This window comes from Pinus tabuliformis, chromosome 3_1, assembly GCF_031772625.1.
Source record: "Pinus tabuliformis cultivar Carrire ecotype Pingquan chromosome 3_1, CPIR1, whole genome shotgun sequence".
Classification (NCBI taxonomy): Eukaryota; Viridiplantae; Streptophyta; class Pinopsida; order Pinales; family Pinaceae; genus Pinus; species Pinus tabuliformis.
In genome coordinates this window covers 523844487-523869704 of record NC_142301.1, presented here as the reverse complement: position 1 = coordinate 523869704, position 25218 = coordinate 523844487, and the positions used below count along the sequence as shown (strand labels likewise).

Here is a 25218-nt window from a genome sequence, read left to right as displayed (position 1 = left end):
GTGTGTTTCTGGGCAGGCCAAATTTCTGGGTAAATTGGGACGCTGAATTTGTGTGTCTCAGTTTTTGGGAAGCCAAATTTTGTCCTAGGGCAGATCAGATCAGATCGAGTTGTTGGGCATATTGGGAGGCTTGACGTGAGGGCTATTGCCCAACTTTGACCATAAGCATTAATGGCCTATTTGACATCATAGTTGACTAGTTGCATTAGATGTATCTCTTGTTGAATTGCAGAATTTCTCTAAGAAAAAGGTTGATGGGTTTTGCCCCAAATTGGGTTTTCCTAGGGTAAATCTTTTGTTCTCTTTGTACATTGTGATCTCTAATATCCTTACGGTTTTATGGTTGAATTTCTGAAGTGTAATTGCTTAATGATGAAATGGAATTGTTAAAAAGATCTATATCATTTGAAGTAATAATTAGTGTTTCAGAAATTTATGCTAGTATCTATTGCACTTGAAAACTCACCATTGTATCAAAGCTTTGGTGAACGATAGGACATTGAGATCACTCTTAGAAAGCTTTGGTAAGAGGATAGAAGATTTCATCTAAGATACATTTACTTGTTTGTTACTATGGGTTCCTCTATGAAGGTAGAAAACAAATTAGAAGGAGCTACAAACTTTAGAGCTTGGAAAACCATGATTGATCTCCTTCTTGCAAAGAATGAACTCTTGGGTATTGTAAAGGGCAAGGTCATTGTACCCGAAAAATGATGAAGAAAAATTAAAATTTGATAAAGATGATATTACAACTAGGAGTATCATTATAACTTTTGTTAGAGATCATTTGATCCCATATATTGCTAATATTGACTCTTCAAACAAAATGTATGATGCCCTAATTGGATTATATATTATCAACAATATTGGTCAATCAATGAGTTTGAAGAATGAGATTTGTGATGTTAAAATGAGATGAAGTTTGTATCCTCTACATCCTACTCTAGTTTTCTTGCAAGAAGCTCAAATCCAATTATCGAATCCATAGAGAATTGTGGGTTTGATAGGTGTCTCCATGAGATGGAGTTTTGTCAAGAAGTCCTGAAATTGCCCCTGGAAACATTTTTTCTTAATGAGGGCTAGGGAAGAATATCCTTTACCGAGCTAAGGTTGAAGGGCCTACCACAAAACAAAACGAGTCCTCGTGCATTGTACTCCCAAGTGTAAGTTGTGGTCATCTCAATCTCTACCCTCCTATAGTAGAAATGTAAGGCTGTAAGAGGCCTCTTTTATGCATTGAAAATCAAGAGCTTGGTTTCACTGAGGTTGATTGTTACTTGTCTGAGTTCACAAAAATCGACCAATGCATCGAGATATCTTTGTAAGCCTTCAGAGCCCTTTGTGAGCTCATTAAAAAAAATTACCATAATTTATGAACATGGATTTTAACAGTTGGGGCCGCACATGTGCAAATCTAACGAGACATGACGTATAACATATGTTATATTGAGTAAATGCATCAAAATAAAACTATTATTGCTTATAACAACATTGATATACCAAGTTTTGTATGTTAGACATATATGGTAATTACATTCTCACTACTAGAATTCTTCCATAGTAGATAGCTTAAAATATATCTATGGGGCTCATATGTTGGTGGTGAGCCATGAGGTAAAGTCCTCGCTATAGAGGTGAAATGTATATGAAAAAGTAAGTCTCTTCTAAGGAAGTGTGAAATGTGTCTCAGTTATTGTTGTTGGTATTTTTCTTGTTGTAAATCGATTGGCTTTCACTTCCATAGATGCTTGCCTTTATCTATCTGATCACTCTGTGTTTTGTATGCTAGAAGGATATGTTTATGTTTCTCCATGATTATGTTGCATATATGGTGTATTTACTCATCTCACTTCTACTTGGATTTATTCGTTGTTGCAAATTGGTGTTGATGTCATCTATTAAGTCTTTCCTTGTTACGAAAATAACCATTTATAAAATAATATAACTAGCAATGATAAATAATGACTAACAAGTATAATTAATTATGAAGAAGCATATGTTAAAAGACACGACTCCTTATGAAAGGGTGCTCACGCCTAACCATATATACAGGGCCCTCATTGTATTCAATCATATCACTTATACATTCAAACTTTTATTTATAAAATATTATTTATCCTACGATGGATTTTCTCATATTATAGATATTTTGAATATTTGTGTGATAACAAACTTTTGTTCGTTTCATTTGGTATCAAAGCTATTTTTTGATTCGACTACTAGCCATAAAGGCTTCTAGCCACATGAGAAAAAAAATAGAGTTTCTTTGTGTTCGCTTCTTGATAATAACTAGCCCTTGGCTCTTTACAACTCATAAAATTCTAAAAAAGGAAAAAATTGAAGAAAATTTCACGGTAAAATTTGAAGGAATTAAAAAAAGGGGTCTGTAGAGCATCGATTGTTGTGCACTATACCATAGAATCTTCCATATGACTTTTAATTTGAGGACAAATACAATTGTACATATAGCCCTCTTCCCTACCTACCATTACCATTGTGCAATATCCAACTATCAAATGTTTTTGATTCATACCATTCGTTATACATTTAATGTCCAACTGTACACCATCTTCCTAATAGCATAATGTTGTATGATTTTGAATTGCTGTGGTCCATATAACTAGACCATATGATTTGAATTGATTGCGAAAAAATTGGTTATTCGTATAACACTCTGATCACTATTCATAAAAAGTCGACCCTGCAATCAAGTTGTCCTTGGCATCTATGTCTATACATCCACCACTATTGATTGATTGCTACCCATTTGTGTTCGTACCTTTAGTCACCAGTTTCAACCATAGACACCACATACTTTACTGCTGACAATTTGTACTTCTCCATTCGTTGTAGCTGCCATAACCACCGTTGCTTGTTGTAACCATGCCATTTTCTCCACCGCTAATTTGTTCAAGGCCACCACTATTCATATAACACTTTTTTCATACAACTCATATGAAGAAACCGCAAGTGCCCACTGCTCTGACTTGATTGTATGTTGATCTTATCGTAAAACAAGGGTTCTATTTTTTTTGGAGTTGTTTTAGTAAAGTTAGGTTATATATATAGAAAAGAGTTATTATAAAGGAGATATAAAGTAAAAAAAGAGGGCAATAAAAGTGAAAATATAAAGGGTATACCCCTTGATTTAAATTTAAAGAAAAAGAAAAAAGTTCAAAAGTATTTAAATATTCGAAACCAGAATGGATTATAATTAAAAAATGAAGGAAGATTATTTATATTAAAATGGAGTATCCAAGGAAAAGAGATTAATATCCTTATCAAGATGAGTGACGATGAAAATTACGTCAATATTAATTTGGCAAATCAATTATCAATTTGAGAATCAAATAGAGGTGAAAGGGAACACATTTTTCGCAAGAAACATTATGAAAATAATGACTTACAAGTAATAATAATTATAATTAATAATTGATGATTATGAATGTATATTTCAATTTTGTGTTGTAATTATGTTTAACGAAGATGTCATTATAATTCTAGGTTTACCTGAGTTTAAAGAATTCGGTATGTTCATGTTAAACATGGAGAAAAAAATTAAAATATTTGCCTATAATAAGAAGATGACGACATTCCAGGATATGACAATGAAGTTAGAATTGATAATAGCTGCATCCAAAGATCTGGACAATATATAATTAATCAGTCAGGAAAATCAGAAGTCAATATCTAAAATGTAAAAATAATTTAATGAGCTATTTTGGATAAGCATGAAGAAATTCCTCATTTAAAAGATCATAGTCATAAATTACTCTTACAAGTCAACAAGACCAAGGCTACGAAGTAGAAACTGGAACAAGAAAAGGAAGATTTTGAGAGGAAATTCACTGAAGGCATATTAGAACATGATGAAGAAAATTCTTGCTTAAAGGGCCTTAACTAAAAATTGTTAGAAGAAATTAAAACATTTAAAAATAAGAAACATGAGTATCAAAACATTAAAAATAAATTTGATGAATTAGAAGTTGAGGAGCTTTCACGTCTCTGACATCATAATCGAAATCTATGTATAGAAATTAAGAAACTTAAAAATGATAAGAAATAATTGGAGAACAAATTTGAAGAACTTATTACAAAAGGAGCATCGAAGTTTTCAAAAGTAATAATCCAAGTTGAAGAAAAGAGAACAAATCTTGCTCCAAATAATATCATAATTTATAAGGATCTCAATGCAATTGAAGCAAAGACACTTGGATGTTGCAGTTCAAATGATGGAAATTCTCAGTGTTGATAAATTCATCGATTTTTCGGTATGTCTTGAAAAATCGTGATTTATTTATTTATTTTATTTTATTTTATTTATTTTTATTTTTATTTATTTACTTTTTTTTCAAGATTATTTCGATTTTCGCTGATTTTCTCCGTTTTTCTCCAATTTTTTTTGTTTTTAATTTATTTATTTGCTAAGTAATATGAGTCCTGAGATGATTACCACACAACTTGTGGCTTGAGTAGTTGTGACCCAGAGGCATCTAGGTTGGGAAAATCACTTGGGAATCTCACTCAGCCTGGGCCACACTAGCCCTTAGCATGGTTGGATTTTTTCCCATGGAGTTGCGAATTGATGACCTTTACACCACGAAGTGGTTTAATAGAACACTCTGCCATTGTCTGCTCTATGCCTCGTGGACCAATTTTTTCTAATTTTGAAAGTGAATATTTTTTGTATTTTTTTAAATATGCCGCGTTTTATTGAGAAGATATATTTTGGACCCTTACTGTTTTTGCCAATGTTAATTTTTTGAACATTGGAAATTCTAAATGAAGGTCCAGTTGTCAACCTAGCAACATTAGCACACAATTAAATATCATATGCCAAAAATAATTCAAGAAAATGCTAAAGTATGTTAAAAGAAAATCATTTTACAAAAATAGTTTATCGACATCCAAATCTTAAGAGCAATTATCTCAACCAATCAACTTATTAATGTCACTCAAGATAAAGACAACTGACTTATGTTTCGAAAAATAATGATGCCAATACATTTAAGCCTTGAGAGAATAATTCATCTCAGGTGTCGAGTAAGCGCAAGGTTCCATAGAAGATTGAATTGGGATGGCTAGATCATTTTACAGTGTGACAATTTTTTCCACATTTAGAAGTTCATATCAGCTTGCATCATTGAAGATGAGAACTCTAAGAATTGGAAAAGTTGTGACGACATTACAACGTAAAGAAAAGTATATCAAGCCTTTTCATTCATATGCTTTGAGGACAAAACATTTCAAAAGGGGAAGGAAATGTTATGAATATAACTATTTATAAAATAATATAAATAATAATGATAAATAATGATCTATGAAACCGGATTCGTCCTAACCCCTGGACGAATCCCGAATCGGACGAATCGGACACGATTCTGTCCTGACACGTGTCATATTTCCATGACTCATCGTGTCATATCCGGGTACGTCGTGTCATGAGCGTGTCAGAAAAATTTGGAACGTGTCACGATTTTTGGAACGATTTTTGGTTTCGGATTCGTTTTTAGGGGTTTAAGTTCGCTGTTTTCATTCGCATTCACTGCTTCTGTATAGACCAACAAGACCACTGTTTCCAAATTGGAAGCTAATACTGATATACATCAATGACTCTGAGACTGGGAGTTGTGCAAAAGCTCTCTGGCAATGACTGTTTTGCTTTATCTTCTTCCTTTTCTTTCATATCAGTCACTGTCAGGCTTCAGCAAATGTTTGTTTCTTGAGCTGATCCCTGGTGGGTTTGCAGAAGCATTGAAGTTAGGTTCTCGTGCAAGTGGGTTCTAGACTTCTAGTGGTTGAGCCTCCAGGGTTTGATCTCCTAATGTTTCCTACTTCATCATTTTGCTACAGCTGTCCTATTAGTTTCATAACAGTGAGAAAATCAAACTTAAATCAACATAAAAACCCCTCACATCTGCAATGTGCATAAATCTAATATGACAGTGGCATAACCTTATTATAATTTTCACTGTTTGTTTCAAAGTGCTCCAGTACAGCTCAGAAAGTACTGAAAATTTTCTAATTATTTGGCACACTTGGCACAGGGAAATTTCATTAGTAACTCATTTATGTGACCAGTACCACTGACATTTATTTGAATTTTGTATGTACTATGCATGCTAATAGCTATAGATGAAGATCTATGTTTGAAATCAATAAATTTGTATCATTAATTAAAATTTGTGTAAGAAATATGCTAATAACTAATTTTTAAGATATATATATATATATATATATTTAAATATATATATATATATATATATATATATTTTTTAATAAAATAATATATAACGTGTCCTAACCGTGTCTTGTTCCGGGGTCAGCGTTTCCCGAATCCGACACCACGAATCCCGAATCCTACGTGTCCCGAATCCTCGTGTCAGGTGACTTAGATAATGATTAACAAATTGTATAATTAATTATGAAAGGGTATGTCCCAAAAGACATGATTCCTTACCGTAGGGCAATCTCGCCTAGTTTTATATACAGAGACTTGATTGCATTCAATCATATTACCTGTACATTCAAACATTTATATATAATATATTATTTATCCAATAATGAATATTTTCGTATTCCAGATAACTTGAATATTTTTGTGATAATAAACTTCTGTTCGTATCATTCCTTATGATAAGATAGCCCTAAGATGTGGTTTTGTCTTAAATCTGTGTATTTTCCTCATACACATAGTATCGAAATCTCAGAATCGAAGAAATTAGATTCGTCCTCCCTCCCCGTGTCCCGAATCCCACAAATTAGACATGATTTTCTAGGACACGTATACAGCGTGCCTTGGCACGTGGGATTCGATGGGCATGCGGGTCAAATCCGAAGGGCACACGAGTCTTGATTTTGGGACATGTGTCCCTTTGAAAAGTGTGTTGTGCGGCCTTTAAAGCTTGATTTGGCCTTTAAAGCTTGATTTGGGCCATTTCTTAGTCATTCTTGAGTGTCACTGTTGCTATGGGTGTGTGGGAGTGACTAGCAAAGGCTTTGGGAGCATTTTGGAGGTGATTCAAGCAATAAGTAAGTGCATTTTGTTTCTTTTTTGCTACAACAGTTTGCATGTCCATTTTTTTTTACAAGTTTGTGCTTTTTTTCTTTATGTGTTTTTACAAGATTCATGGCTTAATCAAGGATAGCAGTGAAGGGACAGAGGAAGGGGAAGAATGTCCCCATTGGTGATGCCCCTCCCGTTCCAATTTCATTAGGGTCTGCAAGTGTTCCCTCTATTGGAAGTGGGGCTGCAACATCAACTTCAAATATTGATGGTAGAATAAATTTAGAAAGACAACAGGCGCAAGAAAGCAAATATCCCTTGTGGATATATGTCACAAGAGATCAACGACCAGACAACAAGTTGAAGGGAGGAGGCAATGTTGCTTGGAAATGCAACTATTGCAACAATGATTTCAACAACACTTATTACCATGTGAAAGCTCATTTGTTGGCATTACCAGGATGTGGAATTTGAGCATGTGCACATGTGTCTTTAGCTAAGAGGAATGAAATGGAAAAAGAGGCAATGTTGGTGTGGCATAGGTGGCTGTATCGTCTAAAAAAAACAAGAATAATGATCCCCTTCCATTCTTGAGGAAAAGCAATGACATAAATTTCCATTTGAGAGTTTTGGTGGGGGTGCGAGTCAAGCAGCAAAAGGAAAGGCAGTGGCACTTGGTCCAATGGACAAGGTTGTTCAGAAAGACAGGCAAGAAGAGCTTGATATCACCATTGCATTCTTTTCTATCTGAACTTCATATCCTTTAATGCTTCACACTCACCTTTAGTTCTTGAGATGTGCCGAGCTCTAACTCAAAGGGCTCCATCAGGTAAGTGCCTCTTGGGTCAAGGAAGTTTAGAACCACATTGTTGACTAAGGCAAAGAAAGACGAGACAGATCTAGCACGCCACCCACTCATCAACTTCATGGTGTATTCCTTGAATGGACCAGTTTTCTTGAAACCAGTGGATGCACTTAGACAATACAAGGATGCACAATATATTAATGAGTTGTTCATTAAAGTTATTGAAGATGTAGTTGTTGATTCTTGTGTACAAATCATTATAGACGATGCACCTATTTGCAAGGCTACTGGCATGATTATGAAAGCTAAATATCCATAAGTATTTTGGACACCTTGCATTACCCATTCCTTGAATTTAGCACTTAAAACTATTGGTTTTGATTTGCCTTGGATTGGAAGTATTATTGAGGATGCACGACATACATGCAACTTTGTACAAAATCATACAAATGCCCTCACAATCTGCAAGGAGTACACCTATCTATTTTTGTTGAGGATTGTAGATACAGAGTTTGCCAATTCATTCATCATGTTGAAGTGGTTGAGGGAGGTCAAGACCACTCTTTGGGCCATGGTTATTTTAGAATTTTGGTCTTTTCGGAGAAAGACAGATCAAGCAACTTCAAAAAGAGTCAAGGACACAATGTTAGATGATGCTTGGTGGGGGAGGGTAGATCTCACTATTAAGATCATGGACCCTATCGTTGCTTTGCTACAATTTGCAGATACAGACCAACCCATCCTATGAGAGGTTTATGAGGGATGGGATTCCATGATTGAGTTTGTGACAACCATTATTTTATAAAGTGAGTGCTGTGACTATGAGACATCATTGGAGGCCTTCTTCATCACCATACAAGATATTCTTGTTAGCAAATGGGATTAGAATTGCACACCTTTGCATTGTTTGGCTCACCCATTGAACCCAAAATACTACAACCATGACTGGTTGAATGGTGGACCTTCCCATAGATTCCCTTCTTAGATGGATGGGGAAATCTCATAGTGAAGGAAGGATGCATTGAGGCAGATACTTCAAGAGAGGGCATCGCTTGATAAGGTGGAGTATGTATTTGCAGAGTTCTCCACTGGCCTTGGGCGATTTGCAGGCTATGATGTGATTAGAGACAGGGGGGCTAAGAAACCCTATTCTTGGTGGAAAACTCATGGGGCAACAAGCCCTCCTCTACAATAGTTAGCCATGAGGCTCCTATCTCAGGTGGCTTCATCCTCTTGTTGCAAGAGGAGTTGGAGCACATATGGGTATTTGTATAGTGTCATGAAGAGCAGGCTTGAGCAACCCAGGGCAGAGACAGTGGTATATGTTCGTCCTAGTTACAGGCATGGGGATGAGTGGTTGAAGGGAAAGAGAAAGATGTGGGATGTTTTTTTTGATGATATGGGTTTGGACAACAGTGTTGAGTTGGCATTGGCCAACTTGGATCTTAATGACCAGTGCTAGAGCTTGTCACTTTTGATGATGGTGATACTCTTGAGGGGTCATCCTCCACACTAACAAATGCAGACATCAGATACAGAGGAGGAGGATGCAATGGAGAAGAGTAGTGGTGACCATGACAGTGATGCTGATTTTGATTATGATATTGATGATTGATGAGATACCCACTACGGTCTACCTTGTAGTTGTTTAGTATTTTTCTATTTCTATTTACCATTAGCATTGCTACTACCTATGTAACACATTTTGATTTTGATGACTTAATGAGAAAACTGCAGTTTCTAGTCTTTCTCCTATTGGATCATTGATGAATTTTTAACAATTGTATTTGTATGCATAATGTTACATTGTACAACTTACAAATTTTAAATTTACAATGTAGAATCTAGATCTATGTCTTAATTTGTATCATGAATGAGAATTTGTGTGAGAAATATATATATATATATATATATATATATATATATATATATATATATATATAAAACGTGTCCTATGTGTCCTGTTCTGGGGGGTCTACGTGCCCATGTTGGACACTCGAATTTGCCTATCCTGGGTGTTCCGTGTCCCCGTGTCAAGTGACTTAGCTCAGAATATGAAAATGTTGTGACATAGTTGAAATAGAATGTACCTAAATCCATTCAGATTGTTCTGACACTATTTAATGAATCTTGAACTCACTATATGAGGGATAATTGTTCTTTCGTTCTGGGATGCATGGTCTTTTAAGTTTTTTTGCTGAGAATTTCTGTTATTTGCCTTGTTATAATAATTGAGATTACTAGCATTCTTGATAGCAACAACATGAACTATGAGAAGCTAATTGTGAATTCCAAGTTCTTTGAAGTGGAGCTGTAGGCAATCTGATAAGAGATGAAATCTTATTTTAAGAAATGAGGCATTCAATTAGAATTTGTCATTTGCTGCGATGATTCAGTTATTTTAATGTTCATATTTTCCTTTCTACAATGTATATTTAAGAACTGTTATAATGCCTACTTTATCAGAGAAAGTGTTTGTGCAGTTCCATCGTTGTTGTTTATTGTCTATTATCTTTGTGCTTTATTGTTTTCCGATATGTAATTTCGTCATGTCTGCAAATTCTGTAATCATAGTGTTTTTCAAATAACTGATTTACTGCATTAGCATATTTTTTGGCCATATAGTGTGCTGTTGAAACACAAAGCTTGTGTATGTGTAACTTTGCTTCAGTGGAAATTTCGGAGCTATGTCCCATTTGGCTTCATGTGTCCTTTTTCAATTTTTTGGTTGATGCTTGACAATTGGCCGTTGTGTTGCTTTATATATCTTGGTTTTTTATTATTCCTTTTGCATTTCCTATTCCATTAACTTTGTTGATGTAAGTTGTAACTTGTGTTGTATATTTTCCTCTGAATTCTGTTTTGATTCATATCATGCAGGGTACTTATGTTGAGGGCATTAAGGAGGAAGTTGTCTTGTCCCCTGCACATGCACTTTCATTAATTGCTGCAGGAGAAGGTATTTGATAAAAATATTAATTATATTCTTCTTGTCTAAATTTGTGAGACTATTTCTAATCATTTTCGGAGTGACATTGTTGAGCTAGATTTTTATTGCACTTACAAATTTGTGTGGTGCATATCGAGCTTTGAGTGACAAGTTCTGCCTCTAGTTTTTATCAATAGGTTCTGTTCAAAGCGCACTGTCTTTTTGGTTGAAATGCTTTGGAATTTTCCTTAATCTTACTACATACAATACTTTGTATCCACTATTTGATATGAGTGAGGTGAAAAGTGGAGATTGGACTAGTTTTGGTATGACAGCCCTGTTTCTTTCTTTGCAGTCCACATTGCTAAATTTGGGGTTGCTTCATTTTTCTCTATGCGTACAACTTCTTTGAATTATTCTACCACTTGTATGGATCTTGCTAAACAACTTGTATAGACACATGACTAAAAGGGACGTTCACAACAGTAAATAGATTTGTGAATATCAATATAGATGTCAGAACTTCACAACTTTAGATGAATTTTTATCAACATATTATATTGTTCTGACATTTGCTTAACTCCTCAAATGAGGTTGAATCAGTTCTTTTACTGTAGCAATATGTAAGTGCTTGTGTCTGTGTGTTTCTCCACTAGCTAGCTTGTTGCAATGGCTTTTGGTTTGCTACTAGGTACAATTTGAACTCGTTGATGTAGATCACTTCATAAATTGATCTATTGGTTCTGTAGCAGATTTGTTACAGAATCAATTCAGATCAACTCTAAGTCATTTGGAAGATGCAGTTCAAAGTAGTAAGAACTAGAAACAGAAAAACCAATCTTAGATCAACTCCTCAGAACTTGGTCATTTCAACTCTATTAAAAAGGATCTTTCAATATTTTTTTGGTTCACACCCTTTATCCCAATTTTTCGATCTTTTATTGTGACAATGAAAGAGTGTATTGTACATTTATACTTTTTTCAAAAAGAGTAAAAGGTTGCAATGACCAGTGTTAACAAAATTGCATTGGCTTTATGTTACATAAAAATTAGTTATCTGTAATTATCAGTTTAATAGGCATAGGGCATGATGAAAGATCATGCCCATTCACCAAGAGGCACCCAAGGTTGTATTTAAGCCAGGACCTCTCACTTTGTAAGTCATCATTCAATTATTAATAAGATATATATATCATTGCTGTTAATTGCTGAGTTTTTGTGCTTCATGTGGTATCAGAGCCACCACTGTGGTGCTGCCACTGTGCGTACAACACAACTTTTGTTCTCTGCTATTGATCATCCACCTATTCTCCATTGTCATTACGTGACTTATATCACCGCTGCACCATCTGCTATCCCTGTCCGTTGGCTTTCCCTCAACGATGCAATCCACTGATTCGATTTCGCTGTACCCCTGCCTTTTTTCCTGCTGTCCCCTCATTCCGTCGTTCCAACATCTTGTTGACCGCCGCAATTCTGAAGCAACACATCAATTTAATAGTGGGCAGTCGTGGCATTAATATATAATATATACGAACCCGGATGCGGGTGTTATTAATATGAATTAATGAGCCACATGCAGACACGGCAGCTGTCCTGGCACTTGGATGGTGGACGCAGCTTACACATTCCTGCAACAGATGATATGAAAGTTGAAAGGCGCAGCATTATGGCTCTGTTAATGGCATTCAATGCGCATCCGGCTCGAGAAATTCGGCAAGGTGATTTAACCATGGCCCGCTCTCTGGTTTCTGCAGATGACATTCGAAGCCCCTTCTTCCTTTGCTCGTTATTTTTTCCGCAACCTTGCTCTGTTCAGGGTGTCTGGAAGCTCCTCTGGTTCTTCAGTTCGGTTTGTTCAGCCTGTGCCTGGTCCCCTCCCCTCCAGTTCTGGTCATCTTCTCTGCCTAAGCTCCCTGTTCATCCAGCCATGGCTCGACGTCGCGGAGTCCCTCGTCGTGGTGGTAATTCGGGCAATCGCGGAGTCTCACGTCGTCGTGGTGGTTCTGCTCCTCAGAACATCACTCCTTTAGCCTCTGCCTCTCCGTCCTCCCCGCCTTTTGATCATTCTCGGCCCTCTTTGAATAGTTCCTTTCAAACCACCCGTTTTAAGTTCAGGAGCAGGCTCAATAAGCCTTTGATTTCTGCCAATATTACTCTAATTTTACAGAGGAGGAAGATGCGCCCAGCAGTTCGGACAACATTTCCATGTCTCAGTCTCAGTCTCAGAATGCAAGCGAATTTCAGGGTGAGATTGCTGGGGTAGTGCTCAACGCTGACAATATGCAGAACGAGGATGGATTCCCGGAAGCCCCTCAACCCCAGCCAGCGTCTTCACAGGATCAAGTTCTTGCTTGTGAACCAGTGCGTTTTTCAGGAAGCATTCTGAATCTAGTAATCCCTCCAGATGGCAGTGTTATGGATGCTGAAGATAACAAAATGGTTACCTGGATTGGCTCTCCTAGCCAGGTAAACAAGGACGCGACCGACTCTCATACTCATGATTAAAGAATTCTGGTTCAAATGCTCTGTCAGCATTCTCCTCTATGATCTGTCGTCCTCAGGTTATGCTTCTATGGTTTTTGTTCTATCTGATCATGCCTCTGGCATTGTTTTTGGTATCAGTATGAATCGCTATAGTTGTCAGTTCAGAAACACTTATGGACTAGATAGCCTGGTTTTTGACTTTTTTGTAATGGTAGCTTCAAAAGCTTGTATCTCAGCAAACGAAGAGTTGCCTCTGAAGCTGTTATGTCAACTATAGGTCTGGTTAGCTTTTTGTCTTCTAGCATACTTCAATTCTCGCTTCAAAGTCGCTCAATTATGTAAGATGATTGAAGAATGCTATATGTATAAGCTTCTTTGGTGGAGGGCTGGCTTCTGCCCCCTCAGAGGTCTAGGCCTCTCTGTAAATATTTTTATCTTTTTTTAATAGAAATAGTCTTTACCCAGAAAATATATATATATATATATATATATATATATATATATATATATATATACGATATAGTATAGTGTTAATTTTAGGTATGTTCTATACTGACAGCAATTTACTTCAATTTTTCATTTTTAGCTCAATGACAACATTCAGATTAGCAATCACATCAGCATGATATTAAAGTGCAGATAGAACATAAACATAAACATCAGAAAACAAGCCAAGACAAGAGGACACAAGATGTGGTGCCGGCCAGGGACAAACCCCAATGTGGGGAAACCCTTTATTAATTCTTCTTATATTCTTCAATAGTTCAGCAGAGAGAGATAATACATATACATCAGAAGTCAATGCTTTGACTTGACAAGATCAGACATCAGAGATCATCACCATGAAGATGACGTCATGAGGTTGTAGATCTGATGACTGCAGTTCTGAACTCAGGTGAAGGCAAACATTCAACAACTGATTCTCCAAAGTGATTCCATCACCATGCTGCACCTAGATAGCTGACTATTCCTCAAAGTAGTAATATGAACCAGTGTTAATAGCTCTGTCCATCTCATATTGCAGCAGCACCAAACAACCCTCTAATAGTCATCAAGATGGCCTGAGATCACAGCAGAATGTCTCACAAGACAACTCCTAGATTAGCTGAAGATCTGGGCATATATAATCCCTCATATACTTACACAAAATGCAAGACTGGTGTTGTGTCCTGCAGCCTAACACAGTCTTCAGGTAGCATTTTCATTTTGGCATGTCCCTTCAATAACACCCCAACATGTCTGATGCTATGCTTCTTTAACACGGTCCCCTTTCAAGAAGAAACCAACCTTATACAATCCCAGACCATCACTTTCATGCTGACAACCAACTGTGATTAGGGCACATGAGGACATCTCTAAACAGCAGATTAGAGTCCCCTTTTTGGGCTGCGTATTTGGACCACTTAGAACAGTGAATTAACTCGCTACTTGATAGACTGAAATGAAGTCACCTTTGACTGTGTATGGCAGCATCTATTGACTGCGGCTAGCTGAAGATAGGAGCATCTTGAACTGTAGATCAGGGCCTCCTTATTGCTGCGAATAGGGCTACTAAAGTGCCTTCACAACTGTGTCTAAATCTTCCTTTTGGACCTGTGGCTGATAGTCTTTTAGGACATCGGATTAGTGTCTTACTGGACCTGTGTTAAGCGCTTTAGAACAATGACATAAGACACTTGTTAGGACTGCAGCGATGGCTTGTTAAGGGCCTCTCCTTGCTGTATACAAACCCTTAATGACTGCGACCTAGGACAATGTATTAGGGCTAATGCTTTGCTGTAGTTAGATCTCCTTTAGGGCTGAGATTAGGGTGCCTTCTTGCCTGCATTAAAGCCTCTCCTAGGACTGCGTAGGAGAGCCTCCTTTAGGGCAGCGTAGGTGCTTCTCTTCAATAAGATAATCCTCCTCCAAGACACGTCCATAGGGCCTGCATCTAGATGTCTAATGACAGTAATTTAGGGCAGCATATAGGTCTCTTTAGACAGCATGTAGGTCTTCTCCTCCATGACTGCGTTGAGCCTTTTCCATGACAGCGTTAAGGTCATCTCCATGACAAAATTAAGACTTCTTCCATGTTTGCGTTAAGGCTTCTTTTATGGTTGCATTAAGGCTTCTTTCATGGCTGTGATTTGATCTTCATTAGGGCAGCGTAGGGCCTTCTCTTCCATGACTGCATCTAGATTTAGGGCATCTCCTCTAGGGCAGCGTTAGACCTTCTCCCGAGGACAACGTATTCTCTTAGAGACTCCTCCTTCCACCAAAACCCAAACAAGTGGAGAGGAAGAGATCACAAGAGATGAGTGACCAAATGACTTGAAGGCCACCTCTATTTATAATAAAACGTTGAGGACAAGTGGGGGTAATTTGGTTGCTCGTCGACTTTGACGAATTGTCACATAACACAAATAAATTCATATCTCCATGAATACATGTCGGAATCAGAAGATCTTTAGATCAATCCTGTTGACCACTACGTGTCAACGACCCATAGCAGTACGCCCCCTTTTTTGCGAAAGGGATAGCGCCTAATCGATGTGTTCTTGCCATCCAGCTATCATCGTCAGCCTGAGGATCATCTTATAATGTAAACCCAGTCTGCATGTGTATAATGTAAATAATCTCAGCAAGTCCATGTCGTGTATGTAATCACCTAGGTAAACCTAGTTTTCTTGTAGCGATCTACATTCCGGGAGGTTTTTTGTCTCACCGTTCCATTCTCGGATGGTCAGCAGAGTTTTCCTTTAGCCTACCCCAAAGCCGGAATGGATTTCGTCACTTGAATCTTAGGGAGTCCTAGTGTTCTAGATCGAGTTTGTGTAAAAGTGATTTGGGAATAATCTTAACTATTTGGTTAGGTTATTTTATTACAAATTGTTTGATTTGCTAGATTATATTTGTGTCGCAGAACTGGGTAGTCTGTGAGGGTCTTTTGCAAATGGGTTTTCTCCCTTGAAATGTAAAAAATGTAAAAATCATGATGTAAAGTGTCTTGAAGGTTAGAGAAATAATTTATCCCCTCACAGGTCCTAGGTCCGAGGTAAATTTAAATTTTCTAGAGGTAAAATTCATGGATCCTTTAAAAAATTAAATCTTAACAAGTCCAGGGTCTAAGGTTAATTGATTATTTTGCTAAATTTAATGCCTTGGGTCCCTGGGATTAAGTCAAAGTCAAAATTTTGAGGAAATAAATGCAATTTTTTTTTAAATGCATTTAATTGAAAATTTCGAAATTTTCTCAGTATTTAAAATTTCGACGGATGAGATTAAAAGAAATTTTGATCTTCATCAATGGTCGAGATCACTTTGACAAGGATCACTCGAACTAGTCGTTGGAAGATTTACCTTTAAATAAGAGGTCATCTTGTCAGTCAGATTGATCCGATCTTTTGATCGTGTGCTAAGCGAAAAGCTTTCTCTTGTAATCTTTTTTATGAGCAATAAAGAAAGACATTGGGGTTAACTTTTGGTGATGTTACTCTTCATGGAAATGTTGTAAGATGTATTATTTTCATGCATATATTTCTTTTTGGCCATTGATATAGTTTTTTGAAGAGCGATCTGAGTACAGGTATCTTGCTCAATTGCTGGGGTTTGAATGGTAATTTAAGTTTTGAATATAATAGCAGGTATCTCTATTGGATCTGAATTTTATTATCGTTTTCTTGCTCTATGTTGACCGCTGAATTGAGTTTTGCAGGAAAATCCGTGATTATTAGATCATCGGGCGTTTGAGGAAGTTCTCGGCTGAACCAGCCAACTCCCGATCCGTGTTTTCTGAAGAGCCCAGTTTGAATTTGATCCCAGGCTTATCATAAGATATTATTTTTATGGGTGATGCATGAAGGGTTTCAAGCTTAGTACCTCCTCCAAAATTCAAAAAATTTTAATTTTTATGTGCTAAATTGTCAGATCTGGCTGTTGGGAGCCGCAGATCATCAGATCTGGGAGCGGAGTCGGACTCACACTCCCTAGATCTGATAGATATGCCATTTATGTACATAGATCTGTAATTTTTTTTATTTTTCTGACTTAGGGTTTCTGGGGTTTCATTTATTTTTTGCATATTCGGGTTCTGGCTGTTTGTTTTCAGGAATAGGTTGCAGATCTGAAGGTGAAGTTTAATTTTGAAGCCAGATCTAGGCCCTGGAGGGTAAGATTTGGCCTCAGAACTAGCTTTTGCAGGAGCATTCTTTCTACAGTTTGAGGGTTTGAAAATTTTTTAAATCTGGAAATTTCTGAAATCATTTTGAATTTCTGTCTTCTGCCTGGGGTTTTTTTCTGAAAAATTTCGATTTTTTTTTTAAGCTGGAACCCTCACTCTCTCATCTCTCCCACAACTACATTGTTGTTCCTCTAGCTCTTTGCCTGCTGCCACACCTGCTCCATACACAACCTTCCCCATTGATCTGCTGCATATTCTTTCCTTTCCCTCTTTGCAACAGATCTTCCCCTATTCGCTAATCCTTCCCGCTGCTCACTTCGAAATCTCCCATCTTCCATCGCTCCCCTTTGCTACCACTAAATAACACTCGGCTCACTCCACGCAGTGACTTTCTGCTCCATCCTTGGACCTGCTTTAACCATCGCTTCAACAAATCCGCTGCTATGCATCGCTCCTCATCACCTGCAAACAAGCCTCTATATTCCACGCGGTTTTCTCCAGATTTCTCTCCACGCAGCTCCCCTTCCACCACTGCTGCCAACCCTCCATCGAAACCATTATCCGCTACGTGCCAAGCATGCGTTCTCCTTACCTATCCATCCTACTCCTTTCTTCGCTGTCGTCGACTCACCTGCACACAATAAACATAAATTTCACTATTTTCTTAATAGGTATGCGTAAGTTAGGGTTAGTGTATGCATAGTTTTGTTTAGTTTGATCTTTTGACTTAATTTAGTCATTTTTCAAATTCGATTTTTTTTCTTTTTTTTTTGGTCATTGGTTTGGGTTCATTTTAATAAAAAACATAAAAAAGAAATTGGTTTTATCTTATTTCTTTTCCCTTTTTATTTCACTTAGTTTTATTTCACTTTGTTTTATTTTGGTTTTGATTTTAAATTAAAAAATCCTAAAACATAAAAAAAATCTAAAAGCATTTAAAAAATCTTTAAAAAAATTCTAAAAATTCTGAAAATTTTAAAAGTTTGTGATTAAGGATTTAAATTAAGGGGTTTTTCATTTAAACGTTTAAAAATTTTAATGTGGCCTATGGCCCATTAAAATTTCAATTTTTTGACCCATTGATTAGTTTTAAATTTTTTTGGTGTTTATGATGTTAAACGTTAAATCTTAAATTCTCACAATTCTTCTATAGTCTAGTGCGATAAATCATATTGGCTTTTGGAAAAGATTGATTAATTCTTGGTCATTAACGATAGTCATTTTAGATCTGGAATTCTTTGCATGCTGCAGTGTTATTGTCACTTTTTCATCACATATTGAAAATCGATCTAGATAACTTGTTTTATTGATGGTTGATTCAAATATCGAAGGCACTGGTCTATAATTGTTTCTATCTTATGGTTGTGTCTTGTCTAATCGTTTAAATTCATCAGGTTTTCCGTCATTAAAATCTCCTAGAGTCTGTTTTTCATAGGCTCTTCTCATCCATTTACCTAGGGACTACCCCCCTTGACTTGCCTAGGAGAGAGTCTAAACGGAGTGAGTAAGGATTTAAGAGTGACAACCCTTACTTTGAGCGTTGTCGCGCTGCCTAGACATTTTGTGCGACAACAAATCCTACACCTCTCAACGAGAGCAATCCAAGAAAAATATCCACTGCCATAAATAAGAAGACCCACATGGAGTTTGGCCCTAGTTGCCAATTTTAACACTCCCTCTCAACTAGGGAGAACTCCATCTGCTAATCCATTGGGTAGTCTGTACTATATCTGCCATTAGTGGCCTAGACTGCTCTTCTCTGCTGAACTATGAAGAAGAAGAAGTGATCGAGAATGTATCATACCATTCTCTATTGACCCGAAGTTAGTTCGAGATAAAAGAGAGTGTCTCATACAACTCTTACTGACCCGAAGTCAGTTCCAAATAAAGAGTATATCATACCACTCTTACTTAGCCGAAATCAGTTCCAAATAAAGAGAGTGTAACATACCACTCTTACTGATTCAAAATCAGTTCCAAATAAAGAGAGTGTATCATACCACTCTTACTGATCCGAAATTAGTTCCAAATAAAGGGAGTGTATCGTACCATTCTTACTGACCCGAAGTCCATTCCAATTGATCCCAGATCAATATCATCCTAGCATAGGGAGTATGGTAGTAACACGATGCATCCATCAATACTACTATGGTCCCTATCCTCATTTCCCTACTCAATGGCCAGATGGGAAATACTTCCCATCAGTCCCAGACTGCATGGGTAGGATGTCTCAGCAAGAGAACGATGAACCATTCATCCTGCCTATATGTTGCCATGGGGTATCCCAATGTTACTTGGGAGCGGGGGCGGGAGCGACCATTTTCAGAAGCTCCCGGTTTGGGAGCGAATCCGGGAGCGAATTTTTAAAAATATATATATTTTTTATATTTTTTAATTTTTGATACATATATGTCAACAAAAACATGTAGAATGATGAAATAGACATAAAAAGCATAAAAAAACATAAATTGATCATTGAACCATATCACATCAATCATCTAGAAATTATAATCGTCATCAACCATGTCCACAAGTTAGTAAAATACATATTACAACTGCAAAATATTGAGTCTTATAAATCATGATTCATCAAATTCAATATTAAAGTTTCAACTTCAAGCTTTCAGAATTGAAAATTCAATAACATTTATCATCATTGATCACCAAAGTTGTACTTGTAAGCCAAGTTTAACCATTACAAGAAGTAATATCGAAGATATTTCTAAGTCCTAACTTCTAACTGTTAACATGATATGAAATGTTAAAAATTTATAAAATGAAACATGAATAATGAGATGAAATGAAACAACTTTAGTCTTTCACAAAGCATCATATTCATAATTCACAATCATTACCAATGAGTTATAATTGCCAAGGCCCAACTTCAAGCTTCAAATTTTCATTGTCACAGTGATATAATGTTTACAAAAAATATCATAATGTCATAATGATATGAAAGAGTCAAGAGTCAAGAGTCAAGGACTCAAAACTCAACAGTTATGAAAACTAAAGTCTAATAGAAACTAAAAAAGACAAGTAAACTGTAAATCTACAAGTGGCCCTTGCCACGAGAGTCTCCAGGAGTATAAGTAGGTCGTGGTGGTCTTCTAGGAGTCTCCCGCACAGACCGACGACCAGAACTAGAGCCTCCACGCGAGGGTGTCGATGCCGATGGAGGTGGCGACAACAATGGAACAAGACTCGGGCCCCGAGCACTGCTACTGGATGGTGGAGGTGGAGGTGGCATGGCTGCTGCAGCTGCTTCATTTTCATCCCTTACAAGCTCCTCTTCTAGTTCTTCAATATGTACAATGCCATCCTCCAAATTGTCGTCCTCAGGGTGATTGTCCCAAATTTTATGTGGGATCTTCATTAGCCCGATCACAGTAATGGCTCAACAACCTCAAGTTGTAGTGGACATAAACCAAGCTTTCTGCTCGGTTTTCGTTGAGTCTGTTTCTTTTCACATTATGTATATAACTGTAGGTGCTCCAACACCTCTCTGCAGAAGAAGAATTTACAACCTGTGAAAGAACTTTTTTTGCCAATTTTGGCAAAAGTCCGTGGCTGCCATATGTTTCCCACCATGTGAGAGTATCAAATTTATCTCTGTCGTCCATTGCATGGAAGTTGCCATACAAACCACTGCCACTGAGGTATTTGCCTATTTCAAGGCGCACAGCTGCACATTCCTCCCTGTCAGGTATCAATTTTTCTAATGCTTCCAAATATCCTCTAGTTACCTCTGGATCTAAGTGGGGTTTGGTCCTAACCCCACCTCCTGCTGCAGGTTTGCCCAACCAAGATGAAGAGTAGTATTTTGGCGTAAGGATATACGCCAAGCAATGTAGTGGAACATTAAGCTTATTCCACCGTTCACACACACAATCATGAATTAGTTTGTACAAGTTGGGATCTCTATTATGAACAATATCTTTTATTTGCCCCAACATGGTATCCATTTGCTCATACACCTCGCCAATCACTGGTTTGTCTGTATCTGCAAACCGAATCATGTGATAAATTGGCTTTGTGAAATCCAATACCTGCCTCACACTTGTCCAAAACTGCCCATCAAGAGCGGCCTCCTCCACCATTTCAAAACCTCCCATGTCAGCTGCATTTGTAGCCCTTTCCTTTAATACCTGCCAATGTGGACTTGATACCATGCTAGCTAATGCCTCTCTTACCTTCACAAGGCGCCTGAAGGTGAGGTAATAACTACCAAATCTTGTCTTCGCAATCTTCAGCAACTCCAATCTCGAGTGATTGCGGAAAAGGCCATGGGTATTGCTATGATTTGTAATAAATTTTATCATTTGTTTGCCTTTCTTGTACAAATCACCAATCCATTTGTATTGTGCATTTTTGTTTTTGACAATATCATGCAACAAAAGGTTCAATGTGTGAACCAAACATCCAGACCAAAATATGTTGGGGTATTTATCCTCAATAATTGCTCCCGCTGCCTTACAATTAGCAGCATTATCAGTGATGACTTGGATGACATTGTATGGGCCAATACGCTCAATTGTTTCAAGTAATGCTTCTGCAATGTTGATAGCGGTCTTGAACTTGTCTGAGTAATCATGTGCAGCTAGAAAGATGGGGCCACTAACAGACACAACAAGAACACTTATCAATGGCTTGCCTTTTACATTTGTCCATCCATCAGATACAATGGACACCCGATAGTCAGTCCAAGAACTTGTCATTTTATTCAAAGAATGTGATATTTTTGCTTTTTCATGATCAAGGCCAACGGTTCTTGCCTTGTCATACCCAGGGCTCTTGTATCCTTTAGGGGCATCATTTATGGCAGAAACCATTTCGTGCCAATAAGGTGAGCGTAGAACATTGAATGGTATCCCACATGCATAGAGAAACCTGTAAACTTTTGAATCCACATCATTCCTACACCCCTCATCAAGGAAATTTGATATGGTTCTACGGCGTAAAGATGATGACCCTGTGCCTCCATGTCCATATCCACTGCCTTGGGAGGATGCTGAAGGAGTTCTTTGTGAGCTTGGTTCAAAGAAACCCCTTGATCCTTTTGTTCTGTATTGGGCTTCCTCCTCTTCCTTTATGTATTTGGCTCTATCTGCTGTTGACACCGCTGCACAAGTTTTGATTCCTATTTGTTTCTCTCCATCACATGGCCTTTTCCCGCAGAGGTGTCTTCTAGCACGGGTGTATGAACCTGTGCAATCAGTGTTGCAATGGGGGCAATGAAATTTAGTGGTTCCACCCCCTCTCCCTGTTTCAGCCCTTTGAACATATTTCCATAGTGGAGTTTGGTCTTGTTTAGTTTTTTGAGGGTCATGTTCACCCTCCTCCACCTCCTCCTCACTGGGGTTTTCACCCATTTGACTTCCTCCGACTTCTTCATCTACCTCTTCAGTTTCAGGCCCCCTCCGTTTCCTACTCTCCACCACCATAATAACCATAAAAGGGACCAGGAAGAGGAAAATGCCAATAAATATCCCCAGGTCCATGGTGTTTGATGTTTGTAGGGTTTGAGTCTTGAATCTGCAAATTAATTTAGTTTATTGGGATTAATTCATTTAATTTATTAATTTAATTTAAATACATGATCTTTAAACTCAAACAGCTAAATTAAACTAACCAAATTAACTACCTAACCAACTAAACTAACTAAATGATTAAGTTACTTACCTCTGCAGGCTTGCTCCTCGCTCCTTGGCACTTGCTCCTCGCTCCTCAGCTCTGGCTCCTTGCTCCTCAGCTCTTGCTCCTTGCTCCTTTTCTCTTGCTCCAGCTCTCAATCTCTTGCTCAATGAAGTTGAAATGAAATTTTTTTGGCCCATTGGGCTTATAAAATAAAAAAAATTTTCTAAATTTTTTTGAAATTTCGAGTCCGGCGGATTTTTTTTCAGCCGACCCGCTCCCAGCCCGACTGAAATCGCTCCCGGAGCAATTTTTAATGCCCGGGAGCGATCAGGGAGCGATCGCTCCCCGATCGCTCCCGGGCATTAAAAATCGCTCCGGGAGCTCGGGAGCGATCGCTCCCTAAGTCGCTCCCTGACAGACCAGGGAGCGCAATTTTTTTTAAGGGAGTGCGCTCCCGAAAATCGCTCCCGTCCGGGAGCGATTTTGGGAGCGCGCTCCCGAGCCGCTCCCGCCCGAAGCGCGGTTCGGGAGCGGGTTCGAGGGGGGGGGGCGCTCCCCCGCAACATAGGGGTATCCCAAGGGAAGGTTGAACTGATCACCCTATACGCAACAAATCAATAGGGGAAGGCTGAACCACTCACCTTATGACTGTGTCTCAGCAGGAGAAGGATGAACCACTCATCGTCTGTACATAGCAAACCACTAGGGGAAGGCTGAACCACTCACCCTATTGTTGCTCATCGCTCCAAGATGTACCCCAAGTTCCTTGGAGCTCCCAGAGCTCAATGTCCATATCATACAAGACCTTCAGGAGAGAGTCTCTCCACGACTCCTAATCGTTCTCGGAAAATCAGGAATTTGACCTTTCCCAAGGGATTCATCTAAATATCGGCGACCTGCACATTAGTCCTAGAGTGATGGAGCCTTCTTGCTCCTTGTTGTACCATATCCTAGATAAAGTGGTACTTGATGTATATATGCTTGGAGCGGTTATAGAACATGGGATTCCTCAACAATCGAATCCCACTCTGGTTGTAATTGAAGATCACGATGGTATCCAATACGTGTCCAAACAACTCACTGAAGAGCTTCCACAACCTGACAACTTCACATGAGGCCATACTCTTAGCTATGTATTCGGCCTCAGCAGTGCTCCAAGCAACCGACTTTTGCTTCCTGCTCATCTAGGATATCGAAGTAGAACCCAAAGAGAACCAACACCCATAAGTGCACTTGCGATCGTCCACACTGTTTGCCTAATCAACATCAGAATAATCAAGCAGTTTGACATTTCTGGCAGTGTATCTCAATCCATGAGAGATTTTGCCCTGAAGATATCTCAAATGATTCTTGGCACCAATCCAGTGAGGCTCAACCATAAATGAGCACAACATGCCAACTGCAAAACATATATCTGGACGAGAATTCACCAAGAACATCAATTCTAGTATGAGTTTATGAAACTCATAGGCATCTCCCAAATCAGGCCCAACATCACTACTGCATAACTTCTTAAAGTTAGGCTTCATCGAGGTAGTCACAAGCTTGCAGTTCATCATTCCAAATCCAGAATCGAACTTCCTCTTACTCTTGAAAATGAGAGAGTCTGCACCTGCCAGAAAGAGGTCGTCCTCATAAGGTACCAGTATGAGAGGTCTATTATCCACAACCTTAAAGCAATGGTTTGGATCGGCTTCATTACTAGTGAATCACAGATTCATCAGATAGCTATCAATCCTCTCATACCAAGCCCAGGGTGCTTGCTTCAAACTATAGAGAGCTTTCTTCAACCTGCATACATGAGATTCCTGATCATGAATCTCAAACCCCTCGGGTTGATCGACATTTGTGGTCTTGCTATTACATGAGGGGAATGGTCCACTTGAAGTTTTCCTTTGGTACATCTCGGACATGTACCTTCATGAATTCAGGCATCCCTGTCACCATCCGTCTCACACCAAGTAGGGGCCCCACAATGAAGATGGGCAGACCTCTGGTGCCATAGAATGTGACACACGACATGGTCTCCATTGGACTTCCTGCAACTTGATACAAATTGCCAACTTTGAAGCCAAGAGTAAAAGCATCTTGAAAATTCCTTTTTCAAACACGTACCTTTTCATCAATGAATGCCACCTAGAAACCTTTGACTTTCACTACTGAAATGGACACCAGGTTCTTCTTGAGATCAGGTA

The 25218-nt window shown here is 38.2% G+C and overlaps 1 protein-coding gene across 3 annotated transcripts in view; it reads left to right on the top strand.

Moving 5' to 3' along the window:
- The window catches only part of LOC149188128 (kinesin-like protein KIN-7D, mitochondrial), a 295893-nt gene that overhangs the window by 160852 nt on the left and 109823 nt on the right, over positions 1 to 25218 (top strand). For all 3 annotated transcript variants that reach the window (XM_089411595.1, XM_089411593.1, XM_089411594.1), the window contains exon 8: positions 10692 to 10770. In XM_089411595.1, coding sequence (XP_089267721.1) covers positions 10692 to 10770 — 79 coding nt within the window. The remainder of the gene's footprint in view (positions 1 to 10691; positions 10771 to 25218) is intronic.